This window comes from Akebia trifoliata, chromosome 5 (genome assembly GCF_017979445.1).
Source record: "Akebia trifoliata isolate Shusen 1 chromosome 5, ASM1797944v1, whole genome shotgun sequence".
Lineage (NCBI taxonomy): Eukaryota > Viridiplantae > Streptophyta > Magnoliopsida > Ranunculales > Lardizabalaceae > Akebia > Akebia trifoliata.
This window is the reverse complement of record NC_141379.1, coordinates 935967-954210: the sequence shown is the minus strand read 5'-3', so window position 1 is coordinate 954210 and position 18244 is coordinate 935967. Positions and strand designations below refer to the sequence as shown.

The 18244-nt window shown below is 35.8% G+C and overlaps 2 protein-coding genes and 1 pseudogene across 7 annotated transcripts; 1 reads left to right on the top strand and 2 right to left on the bottom strand.

Annotated features, from left to right (window-relative positions):
- Window positions 1–4865: 4865 nt before the first annotated feature.
- On the top strand, window positions 4866–8481 carry LOC147400804 (uncharacterized). Of its 5 annotated transcripts, none has more exons than XM_086441830.1 (3): window positions 4866–5084; window positions 5448–5555; window positions 6642–8481. In XM_086441830.1, the coding sequence occupies exon 3, from the start codon at window positions 6716–6718 to the stop codon at window positions 8324–8326; it is 1611 nt and encodes a 536-aa protein (XP_086297956.1). In that variant the 5' UTR covers window positions 4866–5084; window positions 5448–5555; window positions 6642–6715; the 3' UTR covers window positions 8327–8481. The 5 variants fall into 5 exon arrangements, with proteins under 5 accessions (XP_086297956.1, XP_086297954.1, XP_086297957.1 ...); XM_086441828.1 differs by having other exon boundaries at window positions 5428–5555; XM_086441831.1 differs by lacking the exon at window positions 5448–5555.
- A 672-nt stretch (window positions 8482–9153) lies between these two features.
- LOC147400803 (GEM-like protein 5) lies at window positions 9154–12147 on the bottom strand (annotated as a pseudogene). Its single transcript, XR_015178278.1, has 2 exons — window positions 10213–12147; window positions 9154–9946 (listed from the first exon to the last, which is right to left on the bottom strand). The product of XR_015178278.1 is annotated as a GEM-like protein 5 (transcript).
- A 4487-nt stretch (window positions 12148–16634) lies between these two features.
- Window positions 16635–17414, bottom strand: LOC147400802 (nucleolin). Its single transcript, XM_086441825.1, has one exon. The coding sequence runs from the start codon at window positions 17350–17352 to the stop codon at window positions 16822–16824; it is 531 nt and encodes a 176-aa protein (XP_086297951.1). The 5' UTR covers window positions 17353–17414; the 3' UTR covers window positions 16635–16821.
- Between the last annotated feature and the right edge of the window lie 830 nt (window positions 17415–18244).

Here is an 18244-nt window from a genome sequence, read left to right as displayed (position 1 = left end):
CATTATCTCAAGATTTTGTCTACTTTAAAGTCTTCAACCTTCAAATCTCAGGACAAGATACAATTCTTGAAGAAATTTAGGATTTTTCACAAAGGAAACAAGGAAGAATATGATGGATGAAGATAAGATTAAACAAATTAAATTTGTCAAAGAGCTTGAATATAATTGGTTTTGAAAAAAAAAAAATTTGAAGAAATTAAAAAAAAAAAAAAAAAGGGGATTTGGCATTGAAAAATCTATGATTTTATGTAAAGAGTTAGTTATTGGTTGAGTAGATACACCATGAAAGTTGGAGAGCTTGAATATAGCTATTTTGAGAAGAAAAAAAAATTCATATCTATGTTTTTGGGTAGAGATTGAAAATGAGGGTAATTGAGTCTTTTCATGTTAGTATATTTGGACAAATGAGGTGAAGAAGGGCATGTCTTAGTCACCCAAAAGATATTTATTTTGACAATCTCAAAGACACTGTTTAATATCTTAAACATTCAACATAAAGACACTCATTGAAAAATATCTGGGTCCTGTTAGAAATTGGATTTTATACCGAAAATGACTTTTGAAAAAAATTGTTTTTTACCAAAATACCGTTAAAAAAGATATTTACGTATTCCTTACTCTTCTATTTTAGAAGGACTGGTTTGGACAGAGCTTAAATAGTCCTGGTCCGGGCCTCAAGTCAAATTTTAAGGTCAAGCCCAACCCATACATAGAGTGGCTTTGGGCCACCTTTTGGAAAGATAAGATCTATGGGTTGGGCTTTCGCCCGATGGGCTCTTAATCCTTGCTCCTTTTTTGTTTCTAGCTCGTCCTCTCTCTTTCTCATATAGATACAAGGACATAGATGTATAACTTCTTCCATCTTTTATTTATTTACTTATGATGGAGGTGTTCAAACTTACGTCTGACTAGGGGACCAGAAGAGCCAAGGCCGGAGCCCAGGCATATGGGTCTCTCCCCCTGGGACGTGCAACGCCTGCACATCACACGCACCTAGTAAGTAAGGGTGCGCCCTCGTAGGTGGCCCCGGGAAAATACTATTTTTATTGGGTATTGAACTCACAACCTATGGACTCTCATCACTTATTGGATCCAAAATTGCCATCGAACCACCTCCTCAGGGTTACTTCTTCCATCTTTTGATATTGCAAAGATCTCGACAATAGCTTTTCAATTATATTATTTTATCGCAAATCAATCAAAAGTTTTCAAATTATGAAATGTTGACAAACCAAAATAGTAAAATAAAAGTTCAAAAAAATATCGTCTAAATAGATATGATCGATTGCAATTAAATAACTTAGATGATTGTAATTTTTGTAATTTTAAGAAGATATGAGTAGGCAAAAATAGATCTCTAGAACAGTAGTGCCAAAGCCCAAAAGGATGTAGAATATGTATTAAACCATAGTTTTGGCCTAATTATATAACAGTGTTCACTTCTTAGAAGATCTCATTAGTCCAAGTTACTCCTAGCCCAAGTCCAACCTAATAACATTGTTGTAATATTGCGAAGACTGTAGGCTTCAAAGTTGGATAAGTAAATAATCTTTGGGTTCGAGCTCATTATGCAATTTTTAGAGTTGTTTTAGAACTTGCCAGGTCGACTCTAAACTCAGCACTTAATTGAGTTTTGAGTTGATTCATCCCCAAAACTTGATGGATGTAACTCATCGAGTCCCCTTGGAAGATGCACCAAGTAGGATCCAAGTTAATCTGCTTATATATATATGAGTTGTGATAATATGACTCGCTAGGTGGCATACTCAAATGACTCCATGACGTGTGGACAAGTTCGGGTACCGTAGATCTGAACACCTTGAGATACATGAATGCATTTCCCCATAAAAAGTGTATCACGTGGGAATCGTGTATCCCAAGATGTACAGATCTACAATACTTGAACTTGTCCACATCATGGTGTCATTTCAATATGCCACCTGGCGAGTCATATTATCACAACTTTCAATATATATATATATATTTAAAATACTAAAACCATTTTTTTAAATATCTATAATTTTATTTGATTCATTCAAGCTTACACATGACACGAGTTTTCAAGTTTCAAAACTTGATTATTAGGGCAAAGTTGGAGTGGCCACAGGCCAAAAGATTTACCTTGTGCATTCATTTCGACTCTTTGATTTATGTCAGTGTAATTTCATGTAGTCATTTGGCATGAATGCTGCAAAGTACATAAGCATGCATTGAGTTAGGAACAAAAAGAAATTGTATCATTTTTATTTATTTATTATTATTTATGTTAAAGAGAATAGCAAATTACCTTTGACATTAATAAATTTTTTATAGGAATGCAAGAAAGCAATTACGATGATTCGTCCATCTTTTTTGCATAGCTTTTCAAAATATTCTAACTTAACTATGTCAGTCAAACTAGAATTTTTTTTTTGAACCAAGGTATCACGGCCTCTTAGAGTGCTTGACTAATCCTCTGGCACATGCAGTACTTGTGAAAACACAAAATAGTAAAGACAACAAAAATCCCAACGATTTATGTGGTTCGGTAGTGTATCACGCCCATGGATCAGAACAAGAACAATCACTATTTTCTCTCAAAATTTATAGTTTTAGAGATCAAGAATTGCTAAAACACGTTTCTGTCCCCAAAATAGAACCCCCCCCCCCAAAAAAAAATAATAATAATAAAAAAATCCTAAAGAAAATATTGCATGATTGCCCTTTTGACACCCTAAACTAGTGGGGGTGCTACCCCCTGCCCCCCCGCAACTTTGCGTAGTGCAACAATATACAAGACATCTCATACACAACAATACCCTCCCCCACATACATTGAGTAATTTCTTAGATAAATCGCTGAGGGTGCTCTTAAAGGGTGATTTGAACTAAAGACCTCTGCTTCCTGAGACATGATCTGGCCATTTTCCAACCCTTGAGGGTTCGACTTGAAGTCTTAGTAAGACTTTTGGATACATCATATTAAGGTAAAATCAACTATAATCAGCAATCTCACACCAGATAACCTACTATAGCAAAATTTTCCTCTATGTTACAAGTCCAAAAGCCTTAGTAAGGCTTATAAGTTAAGTTTGAACTACTAGTGTGTGTGTGTTTTCCCAATGTGAGAAGCTCACATCAAACCCATTCTCCTTGTTTTTCCACAATTTTCCCTAAGATTCTTTCATTTTCTCCTTTTGGACATGATTTTTGCAATTGAGGCTCACAAGGTTATGGTGTGGTGGACCGGGAAATGCCAATTGGGATGCACATTCGAAACGTACTTATCAATTTATGTTGAAATACTTATCTTCTTATTCGCATGGTGGCACAATGAATATAAAGATGCACATATTGGCATCATTTTATTGGTTTTAGAGTGAATAAGAAGCTTGGTATATAATTTTGTTGACATTGCATTGAAATCCATTATATTAAGCTTCAAATGCAAATTCATGATGGTGAGGGTTGAAAAAGAAGTCAAAACATTATTTGTAGAGAACCAAAACTTTATTATTGATTGAAAGCCATTGACTTTATTAGTGTGGGCATGTGACCTCACCTTGGGTTCATGTTGGCTTTGGAATAATGAGGCCATAAAGTTTTATAGAGAGATGTTGGGGGATAGAGACCATTCAAATTCCAACCCATCTCCATAAGGGTCTGTTTGGAAAACAACAAGTTTTCAAAATCAACCTCAGATACTCCGTATCAAGGTTAGTTCTTGACAGATTTGATTTCAAAATTGAACTTTTTTATTAGAAGAAAATAAAGGCCTTTTATAAAAATTTCCAAATGAGCTTTAAAAAAGGTTCAGATTTCAGACCAGAACTAACCTTGATTAGTCTCGATTTTCAGATTTTCAAACGAGTCCTAAGAATTTCCATTGACACAATATCACACCTTTTAGTTATTCTTGGGCACCTTATGGAGGGTTCAGGAGCATGGTTTCAAGAATCGAATTTTGGGTATCCATTGAACACATTTTGACTAGGCTGATTCAATCCAACTCAAACAAGTCAAATCCTCCAAGTATATATATAATTGTTTTAAAAAAAGTATTTTAAACATAATTATTTTTGTTATAATCTCCATTATGATTATAGAGGCAGATCAAAAATAATGTTTGGATAAGTAGATGTTCAATCACTAAATCATAATCTCTATCGATTACAAATATTTAAATCATTAATATATATAGTATGTAAAATATCAATATACCCTTGTTTTTTTTTTTTACTAAAAGATAAAATGGGAAATGATATTATTGAAAAGTGAATGTGACGTATAATGCTTACGTCCCCATGAGGTCTTGTCTGTTAGCATTCCTCATATATATATGGGGAATGCTAACGTTAATGTCTAAGATCGGATGAGTCATCTTAGATTTTTGACAAGTTAATGTGATGGACGATTCATGTTGACTATCTCACTCAATTGCCAAGATCAGGATGACGCTCCCTTGACCTCAAATGGGTTTAAAACCATCAAGAGGAGTCTATACATGAAGATAAAGAGTGATGAAGAAAGCTAGATATCCCATGTCATCACACAAAAATGACCCATAACGAGTGTGCCATCATAAGCTTTTTCTCTTTGAGAATTTCTACACTCAACGCCGATCTTTATCGAATGCCAACATGTATGTCGGTTCCTTCAAATCAAGAGAATATATTCCTTATACATGGACACCAATTTGAGGATTGGTGTCCAATAAAATTTTATGGATGAGGCAAATTGATTATATGGGGTGCTAGCTAATTTATGTGGCGATACGAATCAGGTATCAGCATTGCCCTATCCCCATTGCTTTCTCTATAAATAGAGACCATTAAGAACCCAACATTGGCATAAAAGTGTGAAGGAAGAGTGGTCTTACATGAAGACAAGAGGTTTTGTTTGGTAGCCAAGGATGACTTGCCTATATCAATCCTCTCAAAGAGTCTCAAATCAAAGCTTTTGTGCCTCCTTTTTGTGTGGTTCATAAGCAAGCCATCCCTGGTCTAGTTAACTGCCTCTTATCTCTCATGCTAGACTTACTTTTCTTCCTTAGAGCTGAGCTGTGCTGTGCTGTTGGATAACCCTTTCGAAAGAGACAACAATGGGGCGAGCAAGATCATATATTGTGCATTTGCATGCATTAATTAGTTTTATGTGCATCTTCTCCTACTATCCTCTTTTCTTTCTTTCTTTCTTTTCTTTCTTTTTCTCAGCCATGATTTTCCAATGCCTCTCTGGCACATGCCCCCATACGCCCTCTAACATGGCATGGGTTAGAATCGTATATTTTTTTTCCCCCTTAGGTTACATAACTGTACATCCCCATAAATATGTTGAGTTGTGTATCCCAAGAAAATAATCTTTAGTTCTAGCACATGCCACATCAAGGGACATGTGTTAAAGGGGGAGGGTGTCAGAAAATAATTAATAATTTTTTTTGTCGTTGTAGTAGTAACACTTCATTTGTAGATGGAAAGTACCGGTCTCAAATCACTTTTGAGATTTTGCATCAAACAAACGGTTGAGATGAGAAGATTCTTAATAAATGGATTGTAGAAAATCTCCACACTTCCCTAGGTAACATGTACTCATCCTTTTTTCTTCTTTTTTTTTCGTTCATATCATTTTGTAGGTCTTATGGAATGCTTCACATGTTGTTTGAGATTCGAAAAGTCCTCTGTAGATTATTAGAAAAAAAAAATATATGGAGTACAATCATGGTTTTGAAACTCATTATCCTATCATCCGGCCACTCGATACCAAGTTGACTTGTCCGAGTCATCTATTCTCTTATGATTCAAATTGCTTAAATCGATTAAATTTTTTATTTTTTTCTAATTATAAGGTGGATTGGTTAATGTCTAAACATATAAGATCTTATTTTATATGTATAACAAACATTTAAATCATTAAAAAAAAAAATCACAAAACCCAATTGATTTTATTGGGTTTAACTTGATCTATATTTTAAAAATATTGAGCAAGTCATCACGGATCTCAGACAAGTTAATGTGATGGACGATTCACATTGACTATCTCTCTTAATTTGTATATAAAATTTGGATTAAAAAACATTAGTAACAATTATATTCATGATTTTAAAACTGTCAGATTGAGATGACTCACCATTTTTATTTTTTTTGTTGAAAGTTTTAAATATAGAGTGAGTGTGTTTCAATGTACATTAAGGTTTTTAAATCATTTTAGGTCAATTGTTTGCCTGATATAATGCTCCAATGATAAGGGCATTGAAAGGTAATTTTCTATTAGTCTCTCAAGAACACCACAGTCAAGGAGTAGTTATGTCATTAGTTTGAAAAATCAAAGGTATCTCAAGTATTCACCAAAAATAAGAGGGGCATCTCTAAATTACCCAATTTTCAGGCTTGTGCCACATAGTAAGTTAGGCTCCGTGGTCACTAAAAACCCCCTCTGGAGTCTGGACTGCTCTCCTCTTACTCTGAAAGCTTTCGTTTTTCAGAAATCAAAACTGAAAAAAATCTACAATTTTTAATATTTTATTTTTTCTTGTAAGATTTCTTTCGTTCTTCATGAACCATTAAGCATGAAAAATGGTTTTAACGATTAAAACCCTAGCTTCTACAAGTAGAATTTCTCTCAGATTGCGAAGTCTAAACCTCCGCTTCTGTAACTCATCTGCAGTCCCCTCGATTTCTCTCGATGAGTTCGAAAGATTTGATGCGGAAGATCTCATTAAATCTTACTGCAAGTCGGGCATGGTCGATGAAGCAGTTGCTGTTCTTCATCGCTCTCTCAAGGCAAGCTCCAAACCCTCTGTTCTCTCCTGTAATGTCGTTTTATCTTCTCTGATTAAAGCTAATCGATTCGAAGCAACGTTGTCTTTGTACAATTCGATTAAAAAGTTTGGAATTTCTCCTGATTTGATCACATTGAACATTATAATCAATTGTTATTGTGAAACCCATCGAACCGATCTTACCCACCAAATATTAGACGAAATTCGTGTTCGTAATTTTGAACCTACGGTTGTTACTTTTAATACCTTGATTAAAGGTTTATGTAAAGAGAATAGGGTTAATGAAGCCCTTTGTGTTCTTGCTCACATGCGAGATGAAGGGCCGAGCCCAAATGATCGAACTTATTCAATCCTTATTGATTCTATGTGTAGTTCTTCGAGATCAGAAGAGGGTTTTGTTTTACTTAAAGAAATGTTGGAGTTAGAATTGAAACCAACTGTTACTACATATAATACAATTTTAGCTGGTTTGTGCAAGGAAGGTAGGCTTAAAGCGGCGAAAATAGTTTTTAATAACATGGGTAAGGTGGGTTATAGTCTGAATGTGCTTACATACACTGCTCTTATCGACTTGTTATGTAAGGAGAGATCATTTGGTGAAGCCAAAAAACTTTTTTATGAGATGTCAGAGAAGGATTTCTCACCTAATGTTGTAACTTACACAGCTTTGATCGGTGGGCTCTGTGTTGAAGGGCATTGGGAAGAAGCTATGGAGATGCTTCATGAGATGATGAACCGTGGGATTACTCCGAATGTAATAACGTACACGATGCTTATACGTGGACTTTGCAAAAATGGACGTTTACAGGAAGCGTTGAATCTCTTAGATGCGATGACCCAATTAGGGTTACAACCTAACGAGTTCACATACAGTATTTTGATTGAAAGTCTTTGTAAAGTAGGGAGACATAAGGATGCTTTTCAGCTTTTCCGGCTTGTAGAAGAGAGAGGACCTGGAAATAATATCGTCACATACAATATATTAATTGGTGGGTTTTGCAAAATTGGGAATATGGAGGAAGCCATGAAACTCTTATTTGAAATGGAAGGTAAAGGGTCGAAGCCCGATGTAATAACTTATAACACCTTGATGGATGGGTTTTGCAAAATTGGGTGTGTCGATGATGCTCAAGAGCTCATGCAGGATATGGAGGTGTTGGGTCTTAAACCAAATCTAGTAACTTACAACACACTATTGCATGGTTTATGTGTAGTGGGCAATCTAGAGGGGGCTGCGGATATGGTTGAGGAAATGATGGGAAAGGGACTAAAGCTCGATGTAATAACTTGTGGTACGATTATAGATGGGATTTGTAAAACAGGGAGGCTCGAAGATGCGGAATTGTTTCTCCATTTGATGGGTGAGAATGGGATTGAAGCTGATTTTGTGACATATTCTTGCATCCTACATGGGTATTGGAAGAGTGGAAGGTTGGAAGAGGCCAAAGGAATTTGTCGAAGAATGATGGAGAAGGGTATGCACCCAAAGCTTGACACCTGTAATGCTATTTTGCAGGGATATCACCAAGAAGGTGAGATTGAGGATGCAGTTAAAGTGGTGCATGAATAATGTTGCTCCCTCTACGGTCTCAGTTTCTCTTTTGAGAAGTTCCTTGATTTGCTTCCTAGTTGTGGGAAACAATCGAAAGCTGGACCCCTACTGCTGTACTAACCACAGAGATGGATGTTCTGTGCCAGGAAATATTATCGTGGCTAAATTTGCTTCTCATCCCTTGTAAGATATGATGTATGCCGTGATGCTAAGTTGAGCTTAAATTGCTTCTTATTTTAAGGTTTAAAGGTCAGTTAGTGAATAACACAACTGGGACATTTTTGTAGAGGTTTTGTTAACCTATGTCCAAAGGGCACTCGTTAAGATGCATTAAATACACCTTATTTTCCTCCCAAAAATGCCTTAAAAAATGTTTCCTACCCAAAATATCCTCAGATGTTTATATCTAAGGTATATTTAATGCATTTTAACGTATGCCCTTAGGGCACATGTTAACAAAACCCTTTTTGTAGAAGTCCGGTAGATATCTTTAACATGGGCATTTATTACTCATGAGATTAAAATCACATTTCTAGGTGATTCAGAGTCAAATCTGTTTATTTTTGTCGCTGAGATTACATGAAGACGCCAAGAGGAAAAAAAAAAAAAAACAAATACATGGAAACAAGCATACTATTTTTCATCACTATTATTATTATTATTATAAAGATACAGATCCAGCAAATGCATGAAAACACATTTACACAAAAAAGGAAACTCAAACATGAATATCCAAAATTCTTCACACACTATAGAAAGACCAGCATTGAACAAAACTGTAAGGAAGATGAAGAATCCAATAAGAGAAACCCTATCTCCATCAACCAACTGGTTGTGCTGCTGTTTCGAGTGTTTTTTTTTTTTTTTTTGATAAGTATAAGATTATATAAATGAAGAGAAGAAGAGGGGGAGGCTGAGATAGCCCCCAAACAACACACAAGAACCAACAAAAAAGAAGGAAAACAAAAATAAAGAAAAAATACAAGGATTGACACTAGTTGTTACAAATGGTATCCCAGTTAAATAAGAAATCTTGAAACCGCACCCCCTCAAACGCTTTGTTCATCTTAGACCAAAGGAACATAAGCCCAATAATCTCTAAAGTCACTGTGTGTAACGAGCTCTCCTTGCTATGAAATACCCTATTGTTGCGCTCTTTCCAAAGACCCCAAACAATGGCCGATGGAAGGATAGCCCAAAGAAGTCTCTTTCTAGAAGAGAAGATATTCAAACTCCAACCCTCTAACAGGTCAAAAAAAGATAAAGGAAGAACCCAATCCACCCGGAACTGGGAGAAAAAGAACATCCAGATAGCACGGGAGAAAGAGCAATGTATAAGATAGCACGGGAGAAAGAGCAATGTATAAGAATGTGATTAACAGACTCCCCATCCCTCGAACAAAGAAAACAAAAATTTGGAGTGACCCAACATGATTTCTGTGAGATGAACTGCTGTTTCGAGTGTTGTGGAACCCAAGATGGTCTCTGTGAGATGAACTGATGCATTTTCATAATTAATAAAACCCTTAACCAAAAATCGTGACTATCAATGGTGTTGATTTGGATGTACCTCTCCAATGGATTTTCTGTCATGGCCACAGGTCCGATGTCATTGATCTTTGTCAAAGGTATCATAACCTATTCAAGGAAAACTTGAATGGTATTATAAGCATTTCAAGAATTCAAGTTTGATCAACTATGTAGTGTTCATTTATCCTGTGCCCATGATGAATTACACGATTTTTACAATCTTTCAAGAATCATGATCAGACAGGTGTGGTGTAAATATGTAGTAGCACCAAACCTTCTGACACACCAGACTTGGTGTGCTTATATTAAAAGAGACGAGGGCGTCGTTTCCTCCTCTAATTCAATATGCAAGCAATTCTAATATTTTATTTTACCTTGAAGTAGCACCAAACCTCGTCACCTGAGGGTGCAGTGTAGGAAAGGGGACGATCACTGCAGAAAGCAACATTGAAATTCGACAGATAGAGAGTACCAGTGACCGGACCAGTGGACGAGGACAGATAGCAAGCAAACGTCTTCTTTGGCTTCTCTTCCAGTCATGAAGGTCTGCTAGTAAAGAGACTCAAACCCACCACCTGTTATTGCTTTGACCATCAGATCCACCTTCCCCCAAGCAGCATCCATCACAGACGACCCCATTTTAACTGCAAGGGAAGCTAATATGTAAAGTGGGTAGTGTTTAAGGAGTTATATATGTGACTTATGGTTAAGCCAGATATTGTGCCCGAGTGTCTACTTCATTGAGATGAAGAGGTGGATAATGGGTTGTATTGGATTTTTGGTTGGTTTATTGACAGGTGAGTATTGAACATAGGGGTGATGGTGTAGATGGTGGTCCTCACTGGTCCATAGTAGAGTTGCCTTTTGGTTGTTGGGGTGAGCTGTGGGGGCGGTGGGGACACCCATGACATGGGTCACCCATTTCTTTGTATCATCATCTGATGGTTGAGATGATGATAAAGAGGGTTTAGATGGTGAAGAGGGTTGATTGGATTGATTTTCTTCAGTTGTGCCTGTCATGATTTGGAGGAGGTATTATCATTGGCTGTTTCTGTTGTTATTTTTATGTTTCTGATAATCGAGCTCCTTTTTTTTTTTTTTTTTTAATTTGACGTCTGAGTCGGGGAATTTTTTTTTTTGAAAAAATGTGTTGAATTGACGAAAATAGCCTCTTCAAGCATGTTAAGGTCCGGTAACCATCCTTCACTACCTTGACCAGGAAGGTTTTAGGTAATAATAATATAATAAGATAATGGATTGAATTAAAGAGTTGACTTATGACTTATGACTTTTAACTTTTGATTATGTGAGAAGTTAGGATTAATGCTTTTTTCTTAGTGTTCTTAAGCTTCTCGAAAAGTAGTGATTGTTATAATCAAAGGGATACATACAAGCACTTGAATCTTTGAAAATTATTAGTCACATATTAAAAGTACGTTTGATCTTACTAAAGTACACTTTAATAGACTAATTTTAGGATTCGAAGAATTGAAGTTTGACGTTGGTGGACCCACCCACATGAAAATCAGCTTGATATCTTGGACTTAATGAAAAATTAGTTTGATTGGTGATATCAGTTGAGCTGAATTTTCTGAGTATAAGATCCATCTACTGCCCAAATTCTAACGAACTTTTTATTTTTTTGGACTCCCAATCCAAGATCACCAAACTAATCAGTTTGTGGCACAATCCGATCTAGGTTCATGGGATTCAACGAACCATTCAGTAACAAATTTATGGACTCAATCATCGCAGTTTGCTGATTTGATTTTTTAATTAAATTCATCAGCATTACACAACAAGTCAATTGAGCACAAAAGTGAATTACAAGGCGAACCAGTCCGCAAGCGAATGTTGGTTCTCCTTGCATGATGGTGGTGATGATCAACCTAGAAAATTATTTATTTCCATTTGTTCTATCTAAACCCAATTCATTCTATAATAAGAGTAGTGTGTTTAGCATTTGGAAACTAATAGAAGCCTCTTAACATCAAATGTTTAAACATGGTTTAGACCATTTGATCGTCGGTCCAACATATGTTCAAAAATTGCACAATGTGTAGCTTAGGTTCACACATAACTAATTGGGTCACAGTACCCGGCAACCTCTTAACGCGTAAGAGACTTGAGGAACAAAATATTCTTCTTCCTGGCCTCAGTAATATAATATATTTAAAAATTAAAATTAAAATAAAAAGCACACAATATATAGAATATAATAAAATTTAACTTGTGAATCTCACTGTCTCCTAAGATTTACATAAACATCCAAGATTTTTATATAAAGGGACTCATATATATATATATATATATATATATATATATATATATTATATATATATATATATATTAAATTATTTCATTAGAATAATACCATTCAAATTCATAAATGTAGGATTTTAATAAAATCGATCCAGTGTCGGCAACAAATAGACCCATTCAATCCCCAAACGAAGTTTTAGAACCACCTCTATTTGAGATAAGATTTTAAAGACAATATTGGTCAAAAGCTAAATAATTAGTAGTTCCGATGCCACTAATGATCATCATCGTAGTAGCCTCTAAGTATGGTTAGCTACATAAATTTCATTTCAGCAAATTGAACCTAGAATCACACTTTTCATTTCAGCAACCCAGCGCTAACTACATGGGCAAAATTCTCTTCAGTTTGCTGCCCATATGGATAATGCTGCCAATATAATGGAAATGATTGTTCGGAGATCAACAGAGGCATTTTCTATATCTAAAAATCTTAAAAAACAAAACAAAAAACCTTGTCTCTATGCATGTCCCGAGACTCCCAACTAATTTGACTCCATATGGTGTAACTTATTTTAAAACCCTTGGATTTCGAAGCATCCTTCCAGAGTCAAACCCGCCCTAGCCACACTTGACATATCATCAATGCCAATGATGAAGGGAAATAATAAGGGAATCTATCTAATAAAGGCAATGAATTTGTTAAAGAATCAGAGCCAAAATGGCAAGAATAGTCTGTTGGCGTGTGTGGTATGTAAGCATGACTGGTGGGAAGCACTGCACATAAAATTACCTACATGTAGAAAGATGACTTGCAAAATGTTGGTCATGCCATAATAATAGAATTCACCTGGAGAGGATCACTGGAGAAATGTCTTCTAGACTTGGGAGCGAGTGTGAATCTCTTACCGTACTCTGTGTACAAACAGCTAGGTTTGGGGGTATAGAAACCCACAGACATCACTTTAAGTCTAGCAGATAGGTCTGTAAAGAATGCTTACATTGGGGGTAAAAATCCAAATAACAGGAATGAAAGATATAGATATCACACAAAAAAAGAAAAAAAAAAAAAAAAAAGTGGCAACATAGATTACAATTTCAAGGATTTCAGAGTCACAATGTTGAAGAGATATTTCAGAGTCAAGACTTAAGACTAAGGTATCAAAATCAATGTTTTTCATAGTTAGGGACAACATCTAGAGTTGGCATGGATGTTTTTCATTATGTGGATTTTGCTTCTAGTTGAGTTGGATTTTGAAGGAGAGGGTTCGAAGGGTTACAAGTAGATTGGTTGTAAAGAGAAAAGGTCAGCATTTAATAATCATCCTGTGTACTACTTTCAGTTAATGAGATTCTAGTGTTTGGGATAATAGATAAATAGAAGTTCCCTTACAGACATGGTTGGAAGTATGCAAAAGTTAGGAAGGAAGCCCTACCATTAGATGGACTAGGATCCTTCCTTTCGCATCTTCACCGACACCATGGAGGATGTCCAGTATGTCACCCCTTTGTTTGAATAACTCCACCATGACATTGCTGAAGGTGCATAACTTTAGGTTATATGATGGTTGAGGTCATGGCTGATCTTCAGCAGATTCAAGGATATTTGCCTCTGTGAAAGTACTGATGATGGGTCTGTCATTGCAGGTTCAACATTGCGGTGTACAAAATACAACTATAGCACGATTTTCCAAACCTTGTGAGGATGTAAAGTACAGGGGTGTTGTATGCTTCCACTCTATAATTGGCAGCAAAGCAGTTTTGCAGCAATAGGATACATTAATAAGGTATATTATTATTTGGAGAGTTAGGAATGAGGTTGTGGACAAGGGTTAGGAATACTACGATTTTTAGCTCAAATATTATACATGTATATAATTAAAAATAATTTTGAAAAGCTCTTGATGATTCTAAAGATCTAGCATTTACTGAGACACTTGAGCGATGCTGTGATTACATGTGTGGATTGATATTCATACATGGGTATTGATTCATAACCTTTCATGGAAATTCCACTCTAGAGGCTGTTCTCGTTATTACAAGTAGGAGTTTTCCCAAAAAAAGAAGAATGAGAAAGTATTAAGTTTATTAAATAAATACATTTTAACTTTGATATTCAATTAAGCATGAAATCTACGTATGAAAAGGAAACATGTGGCTTTTCCATAAAGAAAGAACATCATGCATGTTCCTCGTAAAAATAAAAAACTTACAAAAGGTTTTTTTCTAAACATGAAAACACATGCAAATTTCACCTAGAAATGTGGAAACATGCACATCTCTTATCAAAGAAACAACTTAGTTCCCCATAAATCCAAAATCACATGTGTTAATCATAAATGTAAAACCACTTCATCTCATGCATGTGAGTCCCTCATTAAATGAAATAAGTTAGTGAGTTCTTCCCATTAATGACAAAACACACTCCCTTATCTCATGCATGTGAATCCTCAATCCTCACTAAACAAAATAGGTTAGCAAAAATTTTCATATATGTGAAACCACATCCTCTTAGTCCTGCATTTATATGGGCTGGACAAGAAAGTTTAAGGACACTTTATTATAAATGTACAACCAATTATCTTCATGCATGCATTTGTATGAGAAGGTTCCTTTATTAAAAATTACCCCTTTATGAATTTTTTTAATTATTAATGCAAGACTGCCTAATTTTATTTACTTATAGTATAAGGGTTGTTAACGTGTGCCCTTAGGGCACACATTAAAGGGTAATAAATACGGTTTGGAAATTGGATTTTGTATATAAAATGCCTTCACAAGTTAACAAAACCCATAGTATAAATATGGGATTCTCCTCAATAAAAAACAAAACAACAATTCCTTCAAGAATCTCCAATTCTTCCTTTAAAGAACCAGTTCATCTAGTTATTAAATACACTCACAAGTAGTTGGTGTGTTGAGGTTTGGAATTGCACTATTTGTCATCTTCATGCAATTGATTATCCACAGAGATTATCAAAAGATATATTTAATAATATTTTAAATTAAAAATTGGAATCTTCAATTTGATCTGCGATGCATCTCGTGCGACCAACTTACCTCCATGTCCAGTCTTTTTTGCAGGGCAAGAGCCAGGGACGAAGCTAATAAGGAGTTGGTGGGGGGCAATTATTCCCACTGAACTTTGAGACACCCCTATATTTTCAACTAATTACATGCCCCTTTTGTCCCCACTCCCTCACCTCTCTCCCCATTTGCCCCCACACCCTCACCTCCCTCCAATTTTGCCCCCCCCCCCCCCCCCCCCCTCTTCAATTTTTTGTTGATGACATTGCCTCTTGACCGGGTCTTCTCATTTACTAATTGGAAATGATCTAAATATCATTTTCTTCAACTTCTAACCAAAAACCTCTAAATTTCTCCCTAAAACCATTCATGTTCAAGTTCTTCAACTATACTTACCATGGTTAGCCCCCACTACAAGAAAATCCTAGCTCCGCCCTTGGCAAGAGCTATGAAATTGTAGAGGGTAGACTCTCCTTAACTGAACTTCTTTCACAATCACAACTGTAACAAAAGCTTCACCTTCGCCGAACAAAACTAAGGCACCACATGCTCCTTACTCGTTTTCTATCTCAATGACCTCCATGCAACTCTAATACCTCACCCTCCTTTTCTCGAAGAGGCATACCCAGTTTCTTTATTCTATAATGTAGTTCAAAATTGCTAAGATTTTTGCAAATTAACGAGTAGGTGATATCTAAATCAACCAATCTTTATGCTTGTTTTGGCAGTCCATGCTCAGATAAAGAAGTTATGTTGCTTCACAAAGGGGCGGAGCCAGGATTTTATTGTAGTGGGGGCAAACTATAGTTAATGGTACAAGCTTGAAGATAAATGGTTTTGGGGAGAAATTCAGAGGTTTTTTTTATTGGAAATTGAAAAGAAAGAAGGCCCAGTCAAGAGGTAATGTCATCTTCAAAAACTAAAAAGAGGGGGGGGGGGTAAAATTGGAGAGAGGTGAGGGTAATAGGGAGGGAGGTGAGGGAGTGGGGGTAAATGAGGCATTTAACTAGTTGAAAATACAGGGTTGTCTCAAACTTCTGTGGAGGCAATTGCCCCCGCAGTCTCCTTACTAGCTCAGCTCCAGCCCTGGCTTCACATGAATTCGTGTTTGTTGTGTAATGTGGAAAAATAGGATTTGTAGCACCTCAGGCCCACAATAGTACAATATTCTCCACTTTGGGGCGAAGCCCACGTCAAATAGTTCATATATAGCTAGGCACCATCTCTCTTATTACCTCCCTACTATTGGAAATTTGCTAGAACTCTAGTGGGTAAAACCTATCAATGTTGATATATAAAATCTAATATGTTATCTACTTTACCAAATCACGACAAGTACCTTAAACAATACATATATTCCTTGTTATAAATAAGAATCATTTTTTCTTCCCAAAGAAAAACATCTACCAAATGAACAAAGCTAACCATTAATTAGACATGCAAATAAAAAAGGCAACTTTACATCACAAATTCTGGATGAAAAAAAAAATATAATATTGCAAAATTTAAATGAGAATCCAAATAGCTTTGTTATATCAGGTATTAAAGCATACTAAATTGTATCCAGAACAAAGAAATCAGGCAAAACCCAACATCAAAGTCTCAAAATAAAAAATAAAAAAAGCTTCTAAATTTTTCTCCGAAACTCTGACACAAATGTAGATCAGATCAGCTAAGTCTTACTAACCTTCTTCAATTCAAACTTGAGTATCACTATCATCACTGTCATCATCGTCATCCAAATCATTAACAAGATATGATCCAGGCTGAGCAACTCGCCTCCTAGTCCTTGAAGGAAGAATATTGTCCAAATCGACCTCCGCGAGCGGATCATCAGAGAGATCACTATCTACATCAGATAGATTCCCTTCATTGCTCGAATCGCTGTCTTCGCTTCCTTCTTCAACCTCCAATTTACCTTTCCCCTTGCTTTCCTTCATAATCCCTTTCCCCTTGTTATCAATCACAGATTTTCCGTTTGAAGGAACCTCATCATCTCCATCACCTTCCACATCCTCGGATTCTGTTTCTGATTCTGACTCTGATTCTGCTTCTGCTTCTGCTTCTGCTGCTGGATCTTCGTCAACTTTCTTGAGTTTCTCTTCGTCGATGGTAGGATTTTCAGAAATTTCTGGTTTTTTCTTCTTTGGATCGTTTTTTTGATCTAGGGTTTCAAGATCTGGCTTTCGTTTTGCAGGCGAAGGAGTTTCGTTCTTAACCTCCGCCATGGATTCTTCTCTTCTTCCCGCCCACACTTGGATTAGGGCTTTTCCGGGTATCACTTTTTGGGCGAGTGGAGTGGACTGTATATATATATAGGTGTCACGTGTCAATCCCTTGAATCTGAAATTACCATTAACTCCTACAGTTAGGTGTACTTTCGAGTTTCGAGTTGCCAAACACGTTGACGTACACGGTTTTCAAATTCAGTAGCTTGTCTCCTGTCCCAAGAGCCCAGTTGAGTCGTCCGAGTCATAACGTCTCGGACGAATACTCTCGTTAAAACCGGTTTAAATAATTTTATGAAAAAAAAAAAATACATTTACAATAATTATTATTTTGTATATATAAGCTCGATCACTTGATTTTTTTTTTAATGTAAATATATATTTAAAATATAGTTATAATATGGATTACTTTTTTTCCAATCATAAAATATTATTTCATATAGACTGCAATTATTAAAAATTAATTATTTTATACATATATATATATATATTTAAATTCAATTGATTTGACAAGATTTTCAAAATATTAGGCATCTTTCACTTGGATGTGTCAATATAGTGGACGACTGCTAATATAGTGGACGACTTGGTTGACTACAAGAATAAGATGAAAATAAGGTTTTTAAAACCATGTACCTTTGTAAGGATGTGTAAAATCTCATATGGCCCATTCTTTTGAGCCCATTTCTAACTATCTAATAGTTATTTTTGGAATTCAAATAATTTTTACAATTCATTTTGTGATAAATTTTTTTTTGGGATAAATAATTGATTATGAGTGGAGAGGCCCAAGAGCTTATAAGGAGAGAGACAACAAGGTAATAAGTGTCTGATGTGGGACTAAACTCAACATGCTCCCGCACATGTGGATTGGACTGGGCCAAAGCTCGTG

Coding starts and splice junctions, on each gene's coding strand:
- LOC147400804 (XM_086441826.1), top strand. CDS start 6,551: ATGGTTTTAACGATTAAAACCCTAGCTTCTACAAGTAGAATTTCTCTC.
- LOC147400802 (XM_086441825.1), bottom strand. CDS start 17,352: ATGGCGGAGGTTAAGAACGAAACTCCTTCGCCTGCAAAACGAAAGCCA.